This window comes from Populus euphratica, unplaced genomic scaffold (genome assembly GCF_000495115.2).
Source record: "Populus euphratica unplaced genomic scaffold, PopEup_1.0 scaffold220.1, whole genome shotgun sequence".
Taxonomy (NCBI): domain Eukaryota; kingdom Viridiplantae; phylum Streptophyta; class Magnoliopsida; order Malpighiales; family Salicaceae; genus Populus; species Populus euphratica.
In genome coordinates, this window is record NW_011500103.1 from 85147 (window position 1) to 104568 (window position 19422).

A 19422-nucleotide genomic window follows, 5' to 3' on the forward strand; every position below is an offset into this window, starting at 1 on the left:
TTCCCTACAAGGTTATTCTGATCTCAGAACTAGGTTATGTATTTAGCAAGTTAACTTGAGTGGACATAGGTTATTTTTTTATTTTTTATTTAATTTTTTAAAATTTTATCCTTTAATATTTGATTGCTTCAATTTGAGTTTTAGATATTTTTTTTATAAGGTTATTGCATTTTCATTTGATGTTTTTGCTTTGTTATCAAATACTAGGAGGATATATTTCTATAATATTGGCAAAAAAAACTTTTAGTTGATCATTTAGAATTTTTTTCTTAGTTTGATTTGTTTACATTGTTTATTTTTTTAATTATATTATTAAATTAACCATATTTATTGAACTAAATCAAGTTAATAACCTAAGTCTTTGATTATTTTTTTCAAAAAGAAACACTAACATCACCTTAACATCTTTTTTACATTGAAAAAAACTTTGCCCTAGTAATATAGTTCAGGTAAATAATCTAGTTACAGCTAATCACGTGGCCACAAAGTCCCACTGGGATTCATATTCCATAAGATTGCTCCAATATTCATTCGATGGTGTGTGGTAGGCTAGACATGTGAAGCCCATTAATTGATTATGTCGATGGTTGTGCTTTGTGAAGGTCCGTCAGGCTTGTTCTCCTGTTCAGATCTTAGCAAAAAACTATTGAGTGATCGATCTACATGAGCAATTTTGTTTGTTGCGTTAGCCATGTTTCTTATTTGGCATGCTGTTAGGGGCATTGGAAACCTTTTTATACACATGAATTACTCGCTTCAGGATGAGGAAAGTTTCATAGCTTGTGGATTTGATTGATTCCCAATGGAGAAAGAAAATCACTCAGAATTTATTTCTGTACGAGTCAATACAGAAAAGACATGCCTGTTGCATATGGAGAAAGTGAACGATTGTTGGGAAAAGTTTTCTCACTTGCAGGAGATAACTTGGAGGCCATCGTGCAAGAGATAAACCCACTCCCTTTCAGTATACTCAAACCTTGCATTCTAATTCAAATAGAATCTTTCCACAATTCAATGTCAAGAAGGCCATCGTTACGCACTCATCATGGTGCTTTGGAGACCAGAGGCAATTTTCACTTGTTGACCTTCTCCATATGCTCTACAAAACTTCCTTTCCGGGATCCTTGCTCCTTGCTTGCGGAGGAGAAAGCATCTAGCAGTGATAATGAGAACTCTCCTGCAACAAAGGGTGGAGAGTTTCTAAAGAGGATTTGTGATAAAGGCACTATGAAGGAGAAACGTGGAAAGCCAGTGGTTGCTTCAGATAGACCTGGAAAAGGGGACAACCTACACAAGCACAATATCCACCATATCGACGGTGCCAAATGTATGTCATACTTGAAGATAAGCAAGAAGCAGCACCAGCTTGTTAAGAGCCTGAAGCAATCCCAGTAAAAAAAATTCAATCTAGACCTTTTTAACTGTGCGTTAGGTGACCTTGATAATTTGCATGTACAACCATTTAAAGAATTTGTGAAAGAGGAACATAAGAAGTTGCAGGAGCATTGGATACAATTGGCAAACGAAGATAGTTCTGCAGCATATATATGCAGGCTGTGTTTCAGTCTCATATTGATTAACACACTGTTTTATTTCAATAACAAATTAAAGCTTACAACATAAATAAATGCTTAATACACACCCTTTTTATTTCTCTCTTTCTTTCTAGTGTTTTTCTTAAATCTCTCCACATACAATTGCATAAATTTAGCTGCCTATTTATACACGAAATCAAAACAAGAAAATTCAACCTTCAAGTGTGAAGACGGCTGTGGCCGATGGTGTGAAAGCAGCTGTGGCCGACGGTATGAAAGCGGTTGGCGGCCGGATAGTTGGGCGGTGACAGCTGATGGTTGTCTTCCTTGACCTTCTAGATTGAGTTTACTTCAACAAATCTCCCCTTTAAACTCAATCAAGGGATGCCATTCCAAGCATGAACTTCAATATGATAAATACTTATCTCTTCAATGGCTTTGTAAAGATATCTGCAACTTGATCATCTGTCTTGCAAGATATATATCAGCATGACTTCTTTGTTCTTTACATGTTCTCGGATAAAGTAATGACGTGTATTAATGTGTTTACTTCTTTCATGATACACCAAGTTCTTTGCCAATGCAATCGCTGATCGATTATCGATATAAATCTCTGTAGGTTTTTCTTGAGGAAATCCTAAATGATTCAACATATTCCTTAACCATATTAAATGGCATACTGCTGAGTTGGCAACAACATACTGAGCTTCATAGCTTGATAATGTTACTATCGATTGCTTTTTGGATGACCATATGAAAAATGTATCTCCCATGAAAAAGACAAACCCTGTTGTGCTTTTCCTTTCATCCAAATTTCTACCCCAATCATTATCTAAGTAGCCAGTAAGATTGAAATTTGTACTTAAGGTATAAAACATACCTTTATTTATTGTGCCTTTGATGTAGTGAAGAATTCTCTTGGCTGCATTCATGTGAGACTGGTCTGGCTTCTCTATATATCTGCTGATCAGCCCGACTCCATATAGTATATCCGGTTGGGTACATGTCAAGTACCTTAAGCTTCCTACTAAGCTTTTGAAGTAACTTGGATCAACATTTCTAATTTTACTCTTCTTTAATTCCACTCCATTTTCAACTAGAATTGATATCGGATTACAACTTTCCATCTTGAACCTTTCAATAATATCTTTGGTATAACTGCTTTGGGATACAAAAATCCCTTCTTCTTTTTGCACGACTTCTAAACTAAGAAAATGTGTCATCAAACCAATGTTTGTCATCTCAAACTCCTGTACCATGCTCTTTTTCAAGTCTTCAAACATGGTAGGTTTGTTGCATGTGAAAATCAAGTCATCATTATATAGGCACGTAAATAATATGTTGCTATCTGCTTCTTTCTTCACATAAATTACGTGTTCATATGGACATTTTTTAAATCCATTATCTTGAAAATACTTGTCAATTCTGGTATTCCAAGCACGCAGAGCTTGCTTCAAATCGTAGAGGGCTTTCTTCAACTTGTATGCTTTGCCTTTATTTTCAGCATCAATGTATCTAAGTGGTTGTTCAATACAGATCTCTTCTTCTAGAAAGCCATTCAAAAATGCTGACTTCACATAGAGTTGATAGATCCTCCATCCATGTTGTGCAGCTAGTGAGATCATCAGTCTGATTGTCTCTAGCCGGGCTATTGGAGCAAATACTTCTCCATAGTCAATGCCTTCTCTTTGTTTGTAGCCTTTTGCCACTAATCTTGCTTTGTATCTTTGCACTTCTCTTTTTGCATTCTTCTTTGTCTTATAAATCCACTTGACACCTATTGCTTTCTTGTTTTTTGGTAGATAAGTCAACTTTTAGGTATCATTCTTCTCAATGGCATGTATTTCTTCATCCATTGCTTCTATCCACTTTTCTTCTATGATAGCTTCATTAAAGCTAAGTGGATCACTATCTGCAAAGAAACAAAATAGAGTTGTATCTTCCATGATTTGAGTGACATCGTGTAGCTCGTCTAGATTTCTCATCCTTCTTGGTCCTTCTGATGAGGATACTGATGATGGTGTTGATGATATTCTAGTGTGTTTCTCTTATTGAATATAGAGAATCTATGTACCAAACTTTGTGGCTCGTTTGCCAGTACTATCAAACCTTCTGCAAGTACTGTTAGTACTTATTCGTCTTCAAGGATCAAATAAGTGCTGATCCATTTAATTGCTTCTTGATCATCATTCCATTGCCAAGTTTTATCTTCTTCAAAGATAACATCTCTACTCATAATTACCTTTTTTTTGTGATGGGATTATATAGCTTGTATCCCATCCTTCTCTCACCATATCCTACAGAGATGCATTTCTCGCTTTTATCATCGAGTTTGATCCTTCTTGCATTTGGGATCTTTGCATATGTCACACAACCAAAGACTCGAAGATGAGTAACACTTGGTTTGTGACCACTCCATGCTTCTTGTGGAGTGACTGCTTGCAAACTTCTAGTTGGGTAGCAATTCAATAGATACACTGCACATGATACAACTTCAGTCCAGTATTGCTTGAGCAACTTCTTTGCTTTGAGTAGACTTCTTGCCATGTCAAGAATCATTCGATTTTTTCTCTCAACTACACCATTCAGCTATGATGTATAAGCTGGTGTTGTCTGATATCTGATGCCTTGTTGTGTACATAAGGCTTCAAAGTCATTTACTGTATATTCTCCACCTTGATCAGATCTTATAGCCACTTTGCTTCTCAATAATTGCTTTAAAATCTTTAAAATAATTGAACACTTATGACTTCCTTTTCAGAAAGTATATCCAGGTCTTTCTGCTAAAATCATTAATGAAAGTAAGGAAGTACCTATTTTTTCTAGTCGGCATAGGCTGTATTAGACCACATATATCTATGTGCACTAACTCCAGTAGCTTGTTTGCTTTTCAGTTGACTTCTTTGGCAAAACTAGATCTGTGATGTTTGCAGAGGACACAACTCTTATAGACTTCTTTTAGATGATCAATGTGGGGCATACCTTTGACCATCTTCTTACTTCCTAGCATTTTCAGACTTGTGAAATTCAGATGTCTAAAGCCATTCTTCACTATTAGTGATGGCACTCAAACACTTTGCTGCATTATATTGGATGTTTAAAAGAAACATCCTATTCTTGAACATTTTCACATAGGCAATTAATCTCCCATTGTAGTTTGTAATTGTTAGATGACAATTCTTCATGAAAAATGTATAGCCTTTCTCCAGAAGTTGACCTATGCTCACCAAGTTCTGCTTTATGGCTAGGACATAATAGACATCAGCGATGTAGTATGATCGTCATTCTTCAATTTGAATGGAATGAATGAAACTTTTGAGGTATCTCTAAAGGTGACTGGACCTTGTATGGTCTCATCTAGATCACCAAACAAATCTTGTTGGCCACACATATGATTGCTGGCTCCAAAATCAAGATACCAAATATTCTCTTGATTCTTGTTAAGTCCTTGTTGAACAATAATACAGCTGCTCCTCTGTTATTGGCATCCTCCTCTGCATAGTTGGTATATTCACGTACCTCTAATGGAGTTTTCTTTTGACATTCAGTGTTATAGTGCCCCAATTGATTGTAATTATAACACTGAATATTCTTCTTGTCACGGTTATTGTAACCACCTCCTCTTCCTCTAAGAGTGAATGCTTGTTGTCCTTGACCTCCTCTGATGGTGTTTCTACCACCTCTTCCTCTAAAACCTGTATTCTAAGAACCTCTGCCTTAAAATTGTTGAAATCCTCCTCGTGTTTGTTGACTTTTTCCTCAAGTAGTATATCCACTTATTGAAGTCTCCCCTTACTTGTATCTGTTTTTGAGAGACAACTTTGCTTGTAAGGCACGCTCAATTGCTTTATCTCTATTTCTTTTTACAATCTTTTGTTCATAAGCTTGCAAAGAACTCATAAGCTCATCCACTGTCAACTTGTCCACTTCTTTGGACTCTTCAATAGCGACAACAACAAAATCAAATTTTGGATTTAGGGATTACAAAATTTTCTCAGTAATTCGAGCATCTGTGATGGCTTCTCCATTTTTTCTCATCTGATTGACTATCACCATAATTCTTGTGTGATAATCAAAAATAGATTCTGAGGAATTCATTTGTAATAATTCAAATTCACCTCATAAAGATTGGAGACAAATCTTCTTGATTCTGTCAGCACCTTTGTATTTTTGTTGGAGAGCCTCCCACATTTCTTTTGATGTTTCTGCGGAAGCAATGATTTCAAATATGGCTACATCAAGACCTTGATAAATGATGGCCTTTACTTTGTTGTCTTTCTTTCTATTAACTTTGAGGACTTGCTTCTGTGCCTCTTGTAGAGCATCTTCTGATTCTTTGGACTCTGGTTCGTCATAACCATATTGCATAATATCTATACACTCTTGTGAACTAAGGAATGCCTTTAATCTGATGCACTAACTATCGTAGATGTCTTTGGTCAGCTTCAAGATGAGTGTTTATGTATTTTCTAGTCATTTTGCTCTTGGAATGACTATATCGCCTTCTATGAGTTGAATTTGGCCAAACAGACACTGTAAATCAATCCGGAATGGTCCAAATAGTAAGGAACTAGCCTGACTTTGTTGAAAATGGGTCAGAAATGGGTTGAACTGGTCAAAAAACCAATTATGTACGTCGGGAGGTTCACTAGGGTTGAACCGAGAATATTATATCGGCTTGGCTGCGACTCGACTTGGCAGCTCAGCTCAGTGCGAATATGGCATGTGTGTGACTCAGTCGTCTTCAACCTCGACTTGGGCGACAGTGTAGAATCTTCAGGCTGTGCGTGTGGGCTACCGCTTACTCCGATGAGGCTTATTTTTCCACCAGTGAGTTCATATGGATGAGCTCTACACTGTGGAATGATCAAAACTTGTTTTTGACAACTTTGAAAATTCAGATATATCCCAAAATACCTCTGTTTTCTGACGAACGGGGCTCTGATACTAATTGTTGGTAGGAGAAATCATTGGTGGTGGTTTTGAAATATTCAGGGGGGGGATAAAACACACTGTTTTATTTCAAGAACAAAAGCTTACAACATAAACAAAAGCTTAATACACACTCTCTCTCTTTCTCTATTTCTTTCTAGTGTTTCTTTTAAATCTCTCCACATATAATTTCATAAACTTAGCTGCCTATTTATACACGAAATCAAAATAAAAAAATTCAACTTTCAAGTGTGAAAGCAGCTGTGGCTGATAGTGTGAAAGCGACTGGTGGCTGGTAGTCAGATGATTGGGCGGTGACAGCTGGTAGTTGCCTTTTTTGACCTTTTAGATTAAGTTTACTTCAACATTAACTACTTCGATGAGGCAAAATATGATTTGGTTTGTAAGGGTGGTGTTATTTTTACACTTGCTAAGGATAATCCCAAAGTCTTTGTTGTGGTTAAGACTGTCGAAGAAGGTAGCTGGACACGGAGTCACAAATCAAATTGGCCTGCTTCATACAAAAAAATGATGCAAATTCATTGCTGTACACTGAGTGCCAAATTATTTTAGGTTTTAAAAAGCTTTCAATATAACACCAAATCTGAAAAAAATTCAACTGAACCCATCATTATTTTCACATTTAATTTCTTTTCAAAAAAACACATAATAATTTCGTTATCAAAATCATAACGGTCACTGCAAAAATATTTTCTAAAAATATGAGAAGCTATTTCTGCTTTAGCTGCTACATGTACATCATCCCTCGTGTTCGATGAGCTGCTATCATCATCAGTTCCTTCCTCTTCTTGCACCATTAGTACACCAACCCTCATTATTTGAACAACCGGATTATCTGTAAACACTGAAACACTGAATTCATCACCGGCATCAAACCCAGGATCATTGGACCCAAATTTCCAATAGCTAAGCCATAACAAATCAGATTTTTCAGCTGAAAATTCTATCGGAAAAATCGAGGGGTAAAAAACCCAGACTCTACCCTTGGTATTGTTTCTGATTTCAAGATAAACATGAAGATACGGATTGGATACTGGCGTAGCAGAAAACCATGTGAATAGATTAAAGCCACATATCTGGTGTGTAGCAGGTGAGGATATTTTGAATGGCAAATGCTCTTCAAACTCCTTCTGAATTAGCCATTCCTCCTCATGAAACCCCAACATCTCATTTTCATCATATTCAAGGACAACATTGAATCTGTTGCCCTGAAGTTTCCATCAAAGCAGAATTATAAAATTAGCAAAGGGAAAATTTCCTAAATATCTAAGAAGTACAAATATGTAGAGTTGAAATACAGTAAAATGGGCGAGGGTGGGCCTGAAATCTCCACGTCTGCATTTGAACGCTGCCATTTCCATTATTCTCAACAAGTGTGAGTCAACCTTTTGGATTAATTCTAGCTTAATCAAATCTTGGATGTGGACTAATTGATCACAATCACGAGCTATGGTGAAAGGGATCAGATTTGCAATTCTTTGCAGCGAATAACAATAGGACACGTCTAACCCAACCAAACTGGATGGAAGCTCTAGGAGTGTTTGAAGCATTTTGCATTTCGCTAAAGAAAGGTAATTGAGTGTACCAATGTCCTTAATGCTTAGTGTCGTCAAAGAGTAAATATTCAATTAACCATTAGTGTGGCAATGTGAACGCGCGGTGAGTAAATATTCAATTAACCATTAGTGTGGCAATGTGAACGCGCGGTGAATCTGGAATTTTTCATTTCTGAAAACCTGGAGGGAAAGAATGGCTTCAATGGAAGAGATGTAATGTAAGATGTGCTTGCAACAATTCTATCACTTTGATGCAACCTGCGTCCCTGATGATGCTCTAAATCCATATTCAAGCTCTCAAGTTTTGAGCAACCACACAAAACAAGCTCTTCAAATTGAATTCAATATTTTTATTTTTACAATAAAAACATCTATATGTAGGAAAACATGTCCATTTATTTTTTTAATTAAACATCTTAGAAACAAAAAACATCTATATTTTATTTTTACAATAAAAACATCTATATTAATTTATTGTGAAAATTTAATAAAATCAATTGATTTTTTAATTAAAATGAAATTTATTCAAATTATAAAATCCTTCTAATCATATTTTCAAGACATGTACATTTTTTTATTACAAGTGAACTTGTCTCGAGATGATATATATAGAAACAAAAAAAAATTACCTATCAAATTTTATTATGTATTATTTTTATTTTATTTTTACATAAAAAATTAAATAAAACAAATAAAATAACATGGAAAAGAAATGAACCTTAACATATAATTTGTTTTGGCATATAAAATAAGATATTTAATATATCTTATTATAAATAGAATATTCTATAAAAAAAAATTAATTAATAAAATAATATCATAAAATGTAAAAGTCCTTACAAATATTTATAAATAAAAGATCTCAATGCTACACACCGAAAGGAGGACGATTACGGTTGAAATCTAAAAAAGCAAACCCTCTACTTAATGAAGCCTATAATAATACATGTTCTAGATCTTTCTTTGCAAAATACCACCAACCGACATTGCCATCACTGTATTTACCATGGAAAGCACAATAATAATTTCTAAAAATACGAGAAGCTATTTCTACTCTGGCTAAGTGTGCATCATCATCATCATCATCGCTACTGTTGGGGGCATTGATAACTTCATCCTTTGAGTGGATATCATCATCATTTCCTTCCTCTTCATGCAACCATAGGACACCAATCGTACTTATTTGGATAGCTGGATCATGTGGACGCAATGAAATACTCACGTCGTCACCAGTATCAAATGGAGGACCACCAAACCGTAATTTCATGTGCAATAGTGATTGGAATTCACGAACACCACGCGCGTACCTCATAGGGAAGACAAAGGCTTGACAATGCAAGGATCGACCACTGGTATTGTTTCTGATTTCAATACCAACTTCATCAGAGCGACTGTACTCTGACGTCACACTAAACCTTGCGAACAGATTAAAGCCACGTATCCGGTGTGCAGGAGGAGGTGAGGATATTTTGAATGAGAAGTTATCTACAAACTCATTCTGAATTAGCCATTTATCCTCTTCTTCCTTCTCATAAAACCACCTCGACATCTCATCTTCATCAAATACGACAATGTTGAATAAGCCACAAAAAAATGATATCTGTACCACCAAAACAATGTATATAAAATGAGTCGAAAAGTATTCAAACGGAGATTTCCAAACAATAAAATGGGTGAGGGAGGACCTGAAATCTCGATGGCTGTATTTGAGCACGAGCCGTTTCCATTATTCTGAACATGTGAGAGTCAAACTTCTGGATTAATTCTTGCTTTATCCGATCTTGGAACTCGACAAATTGATCACAACCATTTGCTATAGTCCAATGGTTTAGATTTGCAAGTCTTTGCAGTGAATAGCAAAAGGACACATCTAACAACCGCAAATGGGATGGAAGCTCTGGGACTGCCTGAAGCATTTTGCAATTTCTTAAATATAGAAAATCGAGTAGACCAAGATCCTTGATGCTTTCTGGAAGAGAGCGCATTGTTGTTCCACTTAAATCTAGTCCCGTCAAGGAGCGTGGCAGCGCAAACAAGCTATATCTCAACATTTTCCTCGCTGAAAACCTCGAGGGAAAGAATAGCTTCAATGGAAGAGATGTAATGAATGATGTACTTGCAACAATTCTATCACTTTGAAGCAACTTGCGCCCCTGATGATGCTCTAACTCCATATTCATCAGACTGTCAAGATTTGAGCAACCATCTAAAACCAACTGTTGAAGTGAATTCAATCTACTCATTTCTTCTGGAAGCTCCACAAGACTAGTACAATTTCTTAGATTTAAGATTAACAATCTTTGTAAATCACCAATAGATTCGTGAATTTCAACCAAACGGATGCAGTCTTCAAGTATTAGCTTTTCAAGGCCTGGAAGACCCGAGAAAACTGGGGTTCTAATGAGATCACGAGAGTGACGGAGATCAAGAATTTTCAATTTTGGAAGAAACTGTAAAAGTACATGAATTTAGTTGAAAACGAGAGAGATAGCAACAAAGAGAGACTTGATACATACCGGTTTGCTTTTCCAAGCATCAACTAGACAGCTTCTTGATAGATCAAGAACCACCAGCTTCTCCAAACATACGTGATTCGGTATGGAGCTCAAAGACAATCCATGCCAACATAACCATATCAAATTCTTGGGAAAGTGCTCATAACTTCCATGAAAATTAGTGTAGTTTAGTTGGAGAAATTTTACACTTGTCATCTTTCTAAAAACATCTGTGCTGAGGATAGAAAACAAACTTGTTTGGCTAGTTTGTAATTTTCCCCCATCAGAAAAATTAGAAAGCCATTGTTGAAAGAAGTTAAGCCTGCGGCGTTTGCGACAAACCATTGAATCAGTACAGACAACTTCTGCATAATGATCTTCCATTAATGCATGCATATCAAGAGTAAGGCCATGCAATTTTTCAGCATCCTGCATAATAATATTGAAAGTACATGAGAAAGGAGAGTAAATGAGAGAATATGTGAAGGCAAAACAAATCATTTAAGTAGACATATAAAAAAATTGAGCTACTTACAGTAGTTCCTTTCAAAACAGTAAAAGCATCCTCGTGGCGCCATATTCTTTGACATTTGGGTGATTCTTGACGAGCAATTTCCCTTCCCATATCTCTTACTAGTTGATGCATCCACAACCTTTTATCAATGTTGATTTCAACAAGACATCTATCGATGAGAATGTCAATCCCAAATCTTGCACCTTTATCGAGCCCATCCAGTATCCTAACTGCATCATCCACATCCATTCCATTGAAGAAACATGAGATATCAAGGAATAAGTTCTTCGGATAATCACCATCAAGAAAATCATAACTTATTTGAAGAACCTTTTGAACATCAAAATTAGGAATCATTTCCATTTGTTGTAATGCGCTTTCCCATAGTTCTCTTCCTTTCCCGGACAATGAAGAGCCAATAACTCGAAGAGCTAATGGAAGTCCATTACAATGACGTACTATTCTCCAAGAGTCTTCTACAAAACCATCAACAGGGTCAGCTTGTCCAAAGGCATTCCAACTGAAAAGCTCAAGTGATTTTTCAATATCTAGCAGTTTAACTTTGCACGCGAACCACTCAATATCATTAGCTGAAAACAGACCCTTATTTCTGGTTGTTACAATGATTTTACTTCCTTTACAAAGCCAATTTTGCATGCCAATGATTTTATTGAATTGGTCCCTTTTGTCCACATCATCTAGAACAATAAGAGTTCTTCTGCAACATATTGCATCCTTAATCTTCAGAATTCCTTCATCTTCATCATTTATCTCATCAATAGTCTTTTTTAGGATGTCGGAAAGAAGTTGCCTCTGTAGGCAAACTATATCCTTTGATCTAAAATTTGACAGGAAGCTCTTTCCTTCAAATTTATAAAAGTTCTGGTTAAAAACACTCTTAGCTATGGTTGTCTTTCCAACTCCACCAATTCCATAAAGTAAAGCAATGGCAGCACCATGGGATCCATCTTGCAACCATGAGTTGATATCTTGTACTAGAGGATCTCTTCCAATGAAATGAGGGGGTAAATGAAACATTTTTTGATCCAAATTCTTTAAGACCTTCTCCACAATAGATTGGACAAACGGTGCCTCGTACCTACATCAAAAAGTAAAATACAATGTACGATAATTAGCAGTCTCTCTATAAGCAATAGAAATAAACAACATTTAGCTATGAAATTAAAGCAGGTTGTGTGTCAATGATCTGATAGTTAAAACCAAATCATGATTGGAAAAAAAAAAAAACAACGAAGAAATCATAAGTATTTTATTTTATTTTTGCTATATGTTTTCTAATCAGTATACTTAACTGAAAGAAATTAAGAGTTCACGACCAGCATTCTAGTCTTATGCTATGTCTAGTTTCATAAAGAGACACAACTTACCCATCTCCTAAGACCATTCCAGCTAAATCAGCCACTTCCTTTAAAGCAATCCTCCACCCATTCACCCGCTCCATCTCCTCGTTGAAGCTCTTTTCATGTTCCACAAATGCTGCAGCGAAGCTCCCTGTTTGACGTCCGACTTGGGATGGATCCACATCATAGAATACTGGCAAAACTATGCAGTCAGCATTCCTCTTACGTTCCATGATCATCACAAGTTCATCGAGGCACCATCTCGACGAAGCATAGTCTTTGGAGAACACGATTATCGATATTTTTGATTGTTGGATTGCCTTCTGGAGCTCGAAATCTATATTCTCTCTCCGAATTTCATTATCATCTCTAAATGTGTGAATCCCTGCTCCAACCAGGGCCGTGTAGAGGTGATCGGTAAAGTTCTTGCGGGTGTCTTGACCTCTAAAACTCAAGAACACTTGATATTTACAATCAGGAAACCGTGAAGAGTAGGATTCTTGATACTTCCCAGCAGCCATTTCGACTCTAGCAAAGATAAGACTTTTCAAAGATCTGAACACAAAAAAAAAAGAGGATTGATGTCGATAGTTCAAGATCGACACAGCACACCAATAAGCTGAAGTATTCATATATTATTATCTTACTTTTTCTTTAAAACAATTTTCAAGTTATTTCCCGACAATCAACTCCTCCATGCCCTTTCAGAAAAGTATTTATAGATATGATAAGTCTCATTGCTGAACCAACAAAATCGGTTAATAAAATCATCAATAATTAGTTTCTAACAGTGAATTAATCGAAGTGATTCTCAGTTCCACAATATAACATAATACAAAAAGAGATGAGAGAGAGAGAGTACCTGCAATCTCCACTTTCGCTTCGCTGATGTTCTCTTATCAGATCATCAATTTTCTGCTTTTAAAAGTCAACCTTACAAGTCTCTGTGGTACGGGCCATTTCCGCGTTAGGACCTTTTTTTTTCTAATTTGCTCAAATCATTTATCACGCGTTTACTGGGGCCTGTGAGTCTCGTTACAAGTACCAAAAGGGACATTAGACACACACAAAACACATAATCCCTCTCATCTACACACACGGTTCTTCTTACTTCACCCACCAGTAAGAAAAAGGCACGTGCAGGATCAAGCCTCTTCATATCTTACTTGGAAAGTTTATTAGCCTGTAATTTTGTATCATTCGAAATGATCCTAGCCTTTTCTTTCTGTTGAAAGTAAAGTTGATATATGAAGAATTACTCGAAAAAACAAAGCAATTGGTTAATTTAAATGAATAAATGAAATCAGTCAATCAGTTAAGTTGTGAGAATTTTCACATTAGTGAAAAATCAGTCTAATTCCTTATTTGTTTAGTATTTAAGTTCTATAAATCAATTTTTAATAAGAAAATATAATTAACATAAATACAGAGAGGAATATATATATATATACAAGAGAGAAACACTTAATAAGATTATTTTTTTCTCGAAGTTTTTTCTTGTTTTTATTTTTGCTTATTACATTGTTGTCTATCAATTTCCTATCATACTGATCTTTCTTTCAACACTTCCAACTATTAATCTCAGATATGCAAATTGTTTACATATTGCAGAGAACGAATCATTTTAATAAGACAGCAAAGTTTGAGTCTTTGAATCATTGGCATTGGAAGGGATGGTAGGAGGGGAAGTTGCTGGTATCTGTTTCTCTGATTCTACTCCTTGGGTTGCCCTGCTGGACGACATTTCTGCTGGTGTCTTTAGAAGACAAACTTATGCCAAGAAAGAGAGAGAGTTTCTCATGTTGGAAATGCAGAGTGTTTAGGTCAAGAGTCCTGTCTTGAACTCTGAGGCTGAGAAACATAAGTAGGTTTCTTCAAACTGGTACAACAACTTCAAAAGAAGTATGCAAAACTGGGGAAAGACATTCTGAAGAATTTTGGATGGTTAGATCTCGGGAGGAAGGTTTATCGTCGGGAGGATGGATTACATATTCGACTTCCTACCACTGAAAAGTTCTCCGCGATGATTCAGATAAAGCAGGGTCACGATGGGATGGGGATGCGTTTGAAGAGGGATGATAATGAGAAATACACCTGTTGAGATTATTCGACCTGACTAACTTTTCTCTACATTTAGACCACCTGGGGGTTATGGTTGTGTTTCCAACAACATCCTTCAAGAATGCTTGATTGGGTTCATATGATGGCCACTAGAAGCTTATATAATCGTTAATTTTAGGACTCGTAAAATTAATCGTGGTGCGCGCAAGCTGTCCAGACACCCACGTTAATCTAAAAAGAATGCTCGATTGGGGAGGAGCCTAGGCCTATGGTAGCCAGATCACCTAGTACTCGCCGCATAATTGCTCGCCAAGTATATTTAAGGGTTCATTCAATTAGATCCCTCCAAAAATTTGCTAATTTTATTTATGACCCATTTCTTCCTATTCATTTTACTCCAAAAAGTTCATGATATATACAATTAATGTTTTAAAAAATGCTTTCAATGTAATACCAAATCTCAGAAATTTTCAATTCAACCCATCATTATTTTCACATTCAATTTCTTAAAAAAAAAAGACAACAATTTCATTATCAAAATCATAACAGTCACTACAATAATAATTTCTAAGAACAATAGAAGTTATTTCTGCTTTTGCTACGGGCACATCATCATTGTGTTAACTTCACTGTTTGATGAGCTGCTATTATCATCAGTACCTTCGTCTTCAAGCAACATTCGCACACCACCTGGATCATTTGTAAATACTGCAACACTGAATTCATCACCATTATCAAATGCTGGATCATTGCCCCCAAATTTCCAATAGCTTAGCCATATCAATTCAGATTTTTCGGCCAAAAATTCTGTCGAAAAATTAAGGGGTAAGAAACCCAGACTCTACCCCTTCGTATTGTTCCTGATTTCAAGATAAACAAGATAATAAGGATTGCATACTGACATAGCAGAAAACCATGTCTATAGATTAAAGCCACATATCCGGTGCGCAGCGGGTGAGGATATTTTGAATGACAAGTACTCTACAAAGGACAAACTCTTTCTAAAGTAGCCCTCCTGTTCTTCCTCCTCGTGAAACCACATTAACATCTCATTTTCATCATATTCAAGGACAATGTTGAATCTGTTGCCCTAAAGTTCTATCTGTTCCATCAAAGCAGAGTTTATAAGATGAGCAAAGGGAAATTTTTGTAGACATACAAGAACAAAAATGTAGAGTTGAAACAAAGCAGAACTTATAAAATGAGCAACGGAGATCAAGAATTTTAAATTTTGGAAAAGATTGTGAAAACACTTGAAATCAGTTGTTGTCCATTGAAAATAAGAGAGATAGCTATATAGAGAGAATAGATACATAACAGTTTGCTTTTCCAAGCAACAATTAGACTGGTTCCGGATAGATAAGGAGACACAAGCTTCTCCAAGCAGAAGTGCTTTGGTCTGGATCTCAAAGGGAATCCATGCCAACATAACTAAATCAAATTCTTGAGAAAGTGTTCATAACTTCCGTAGAACTTGTGTAATTTAGCTGGAGAAATTTTACATTTTGCATCTTTCTAAACAAATCCGTGCTGAGAACAAGAAACAAACTTGTTTGGTCAATTTCTACTTGTTCCCCCAAGAAAACTCAGAAAGCCACTATTGAGAGAGGAATGTAGGAAGAAGACATTGTTGAAAGAATTTAAGCCTGCAGCGGTTGAAGGCGAACCATTGAATCAGTACAGACAACTTCTGTACTGATTCATGCATGTACAGGGTAAGGCCACACAATTTTTCAGCATCATGCTTCCAAAATATTGAAAGTAAAAGCATGAACATTTTAAGACACCTAAATACCATGAAGATAGGGAAACAGAACCAGTTACTCTTACACTTGTTTCTTTCAAAACTGTAATAGCTTTCATGTGATGCTATATTCTTTGACATTTGGGTGATTCTTGACGAGCAATTTCCCTTCTTATGTCTCTTACGAGTTGATGCATTTATAACTTTTTATCATTTTTTATTTTAACAATTTCTACAAGATATCAGTCGATGAGATAGTCAATCCTAAATCTTGCACCTATACCTAGCCCATCAAGTGTCCTAACTGCATAATCCTCGTCCATTCCATTGAAGAAACAAGCAATATCAAGGAATAAGTTCTTCTGATAATCATCATCAGGAGAGCTGTAACTTTTTGCAAGAACCTTTTGAACTTGAAAATTCAGAATCACCTCCAGTTCATGCAATCCACTTTCCCATACTTCTCTACTTTTTCTTGACAATGAGGAACCAAAAACACGTAGGGCTAATGGAAGTCCATTACACTGATGTACTATTATTCTCCAAGATTCCTCCATAAAATCTTCAACTGGGTAAGCTTGTCCACGGGCATGCCAACTCAAAAGATTAAGTGATTTTTTGTTATCTAGTGGTTCATCTTTGCACTTGACACACTCACCATCAGCTACAATCTAAGTCTTATTTCTAGTTATTACAATGATTTACTTCCTTGGCGAAGCCAATTTCGCATGCCAACAATTGCATTGAACAATTGCATTTAATTGGTCCCATTTGTCCACATCATCAAGTACAATATGATTTCTTCTGCAACATAATGCATCCTTGATATAATCCCTTCATCAACATCATGTACGTCATCAGCAGTCTTGTTTAGGATATCAGAAAGAAGTTGCCTCTGCAGGCAAACTACTCCATTGGATTCTTTTGATTATTCTCTAACATTTGATAGAAAGTTCCTACCTTCAACATGATGTCATATTCTTTGACATTTGGGTGATTCTTGACGAGCAATTTCCCTTCCCATATCTCTTATGAGTTGATGCATCCATAACTTTTTATCATTTTTTATTTTGACAATTTCTACTAGACATCTATCAATGAGATTGTCAATCCTAAATCTTGCACCTATACCGAGTCCATCTAGTATCCTAACCGCATAATTGTAATCCATTCCATTGAAGAAACAAGCAATATCAAGGAATAAGTTCTTCTGATAATCATCATCAAGAGAGTCGTAACTTGTTGCAAGAACCTTTTGGACTTGAAAATTCGGAATCACCTCCATTTCATGCAATGCACTTTCCCATACTTCTCTACTTTTTCTGGACAATGAGGAACTAATAACATGCAAGGCCAATTGAAGTCCATGGCAATGACGTACTATTCTCCAAGAGTCCTCTAAAAAATCTTCAACTGGGCATCCAAAAGCATGCCAACTGAAAAGCTCAAGTGATTTTTTGTTATCTAGAGGTTCAACTTTGCACTTGACACACTCACCATCAGCTACAATCGAAGCCTTATTTCTAGTTGTTACAATGATTTTACTTGGAAAAGCCAATTTTGCATGCCAACAATTGCATTGAAGTGGTACCATTTGTCCACGTCATTGAGAACAATAAGAGTTCTTCTGCAACATAATGCGTCCTTAATCTTCATAATCGCTTCATGGACATCATGCATCTCATCAGCAGTCTTGTTTGGGATATCAGAAAGAAGTTGACTCTGTATACAAACTACACCATTGGATTCTATTGACCTTTCTCTAACATATGATAGAAAGCTCCTGCCTTTAAATTTATGAAAGTTCTGGTTATAAACAGTATTTGCTATGGCTGTCTTCCCAACTCCACCAATCCCATAGAGTATTGCAATAGCAGCACCATGGGTGCCATCTTGCAACCATGAGTAGATATGTTTTACCAGATGATCTCTTCCAATGAAATGAAAGGGGACATGAAATATTTTACGATCCAGATTCTTTGAGACCTTCTCCACGATAGATTGGACAAGCTGTGCCTCATACCTGCATCAGAAAGAAAAATGTAATGTATGATAATTAGTAGTCTCTCCGTAAAGTTTCAAAATCTTAGTATCCCGGAAAAAACAAATTAAACCAGGCTGTGCCTCAATGATTGATTGCTACTTTTGTAGCTATGTTATCACCTCATATTAAAACCAAAAATGGAATAATGTAGAAATCTTTGTTTTTTCAGGTAGTCGAGGGAAAAAAAAAAAAGAAAAAAGAATCTTTTACTTTTATTTTCCTTGTATGTTCTCTGAGTTGGGATTGTTATAGTTTCACTGAATTGTAGTGGTATTATCAGTTATCATCTAAATGCTTAACTACAAACCTGAAAAAATGAAGAGTTCAGAACCAGCATTCTACTAGTATGTTATGTGTAGTTTCATCAAGAAATACAACTTACCCATCTCCCAAAACGATTCCTCCTAAATCTGCAACTTCCTTCAAAGCAATCCTCCACCCATTCACTTGCTCCATCTCCTTCTTGAAGCGCTTGTCATGATCCACAAATGCTGCAGCAAAGCTCCCTTTTTGATTTCTGACTTCAGACGGATCCACATCATAGAAGACCGGCAAAATTATGCAGTCAGTATTCCTCTTACGTTCCATGATCATTACAAGTTCATCCAGGCACCACCGCGAGGAAGCATATGCTTTGGAGAACACGATTATCGATATTTTTTATTGTTGTTTTGCCTGTTGGAGCTCTGACTTGATATGTTCTCCTCTCCCAATTTCATCATCGTCTCTAAATGTGTGAATCCCTGCTTGAACCAGGGCTGTATAGAGGTGATCAGTAAAGTTCTTGCGGGTGTCTTCACCTCTAAAACTCATCCACCCTCGCTGTGCGCCTGCTCTGGCCGGATCTCCATCGTCTCGCATCCAAAACCAGCATCAACACCACCCACTATGGTTCCATCAATAAGAAAAAGGCAAGTGGAGGATCATGACTCTGAATCAGCTACTGGGTCGGCTACCGACTGGTGTTCCGTTTTGAGCCGTTGAGTATTGCTGTGGAGTGGAGGGACATTGAAGCTGCAAAATGTTTTGTGTCTTTGGCTATAGAGTGTGGGTTTAGGGAATCAGGGATTACAAGTGCTGATGGCAAGAGGTTTATTGAGTTGGGGTTCTATAAGAATGGAGGTTCCATGGTGTGATAGTAATAGGATTCTGTTGTCAA

General features: G+C 36.4%; 2 protein-coding genes across 7 annotated transcripts in view; both read right to left on the bottom strand.

The window, feature by feature from the left end:
- Nucleotides 1-4892: 4892 nt before the first annotated feature.
- On the bottom strand, nt 4893-8093 carry LOC105109549 (uncharacterized). The gene is made up of 5 exons (XM_011004289.1): nt 7809-8093; nt 7140-7709; nt 5780-5925; nt 5332-5473; nt 4893-5223 (listed from the first exon to the last, which is right to left on the bottom strand). The coding sequence occupies exons 1-5, from the start codon at nt 8036-8038 to the stop codon at nt 4893-4895; spliced, it is 1419 nt and encodes a 472-aa protein (XP_011002591.1). The 5' UTR covers nt 8039-8093.
- A 762-nt stretch (nt 8094-8855) lies between these two features.
- LOC105109520 (TMV resistance protein N-like) overlaps nt 8856-19422 on the bottom strand; it is a 38170-nt gene continuing 27603 nt past the window's right edge. For 2 of the 6 annotated variants that reach the window (XM_011004256.1, XM_011004257.1), the window contains exons 2-6: nt 18148-18242; nt 11075-12057; nt 10561-10968; nt 9730-10494; nt 8856-9644 (exon numbers count right to left, since the gene is read on the bottom strand). In XM_011004256.1, coding sequence (XP_011002558.1) covers nt 8979-9644; nt 9730-10494; nt 10561-10968; nt 11075-12057; nt 18148-18242 — 2917 coding nt within the window. In that variant the 3' untranslated portion in view covers nt 8856-8978. Of the gene's footprint in view, nt 9645-9729; nt 10495-10560; nt 10969-11074; nt 12153-12441; nt 12970-13061; nt 13155-13276; nt 13447-18147; nt 18243-19422 lie in introns of those variants that run through there. The other 4 variants (XM_011004254.1, XM_011004253.1, XM_011004252.1 and 1 more) reach the window with 4 other exon arrangements.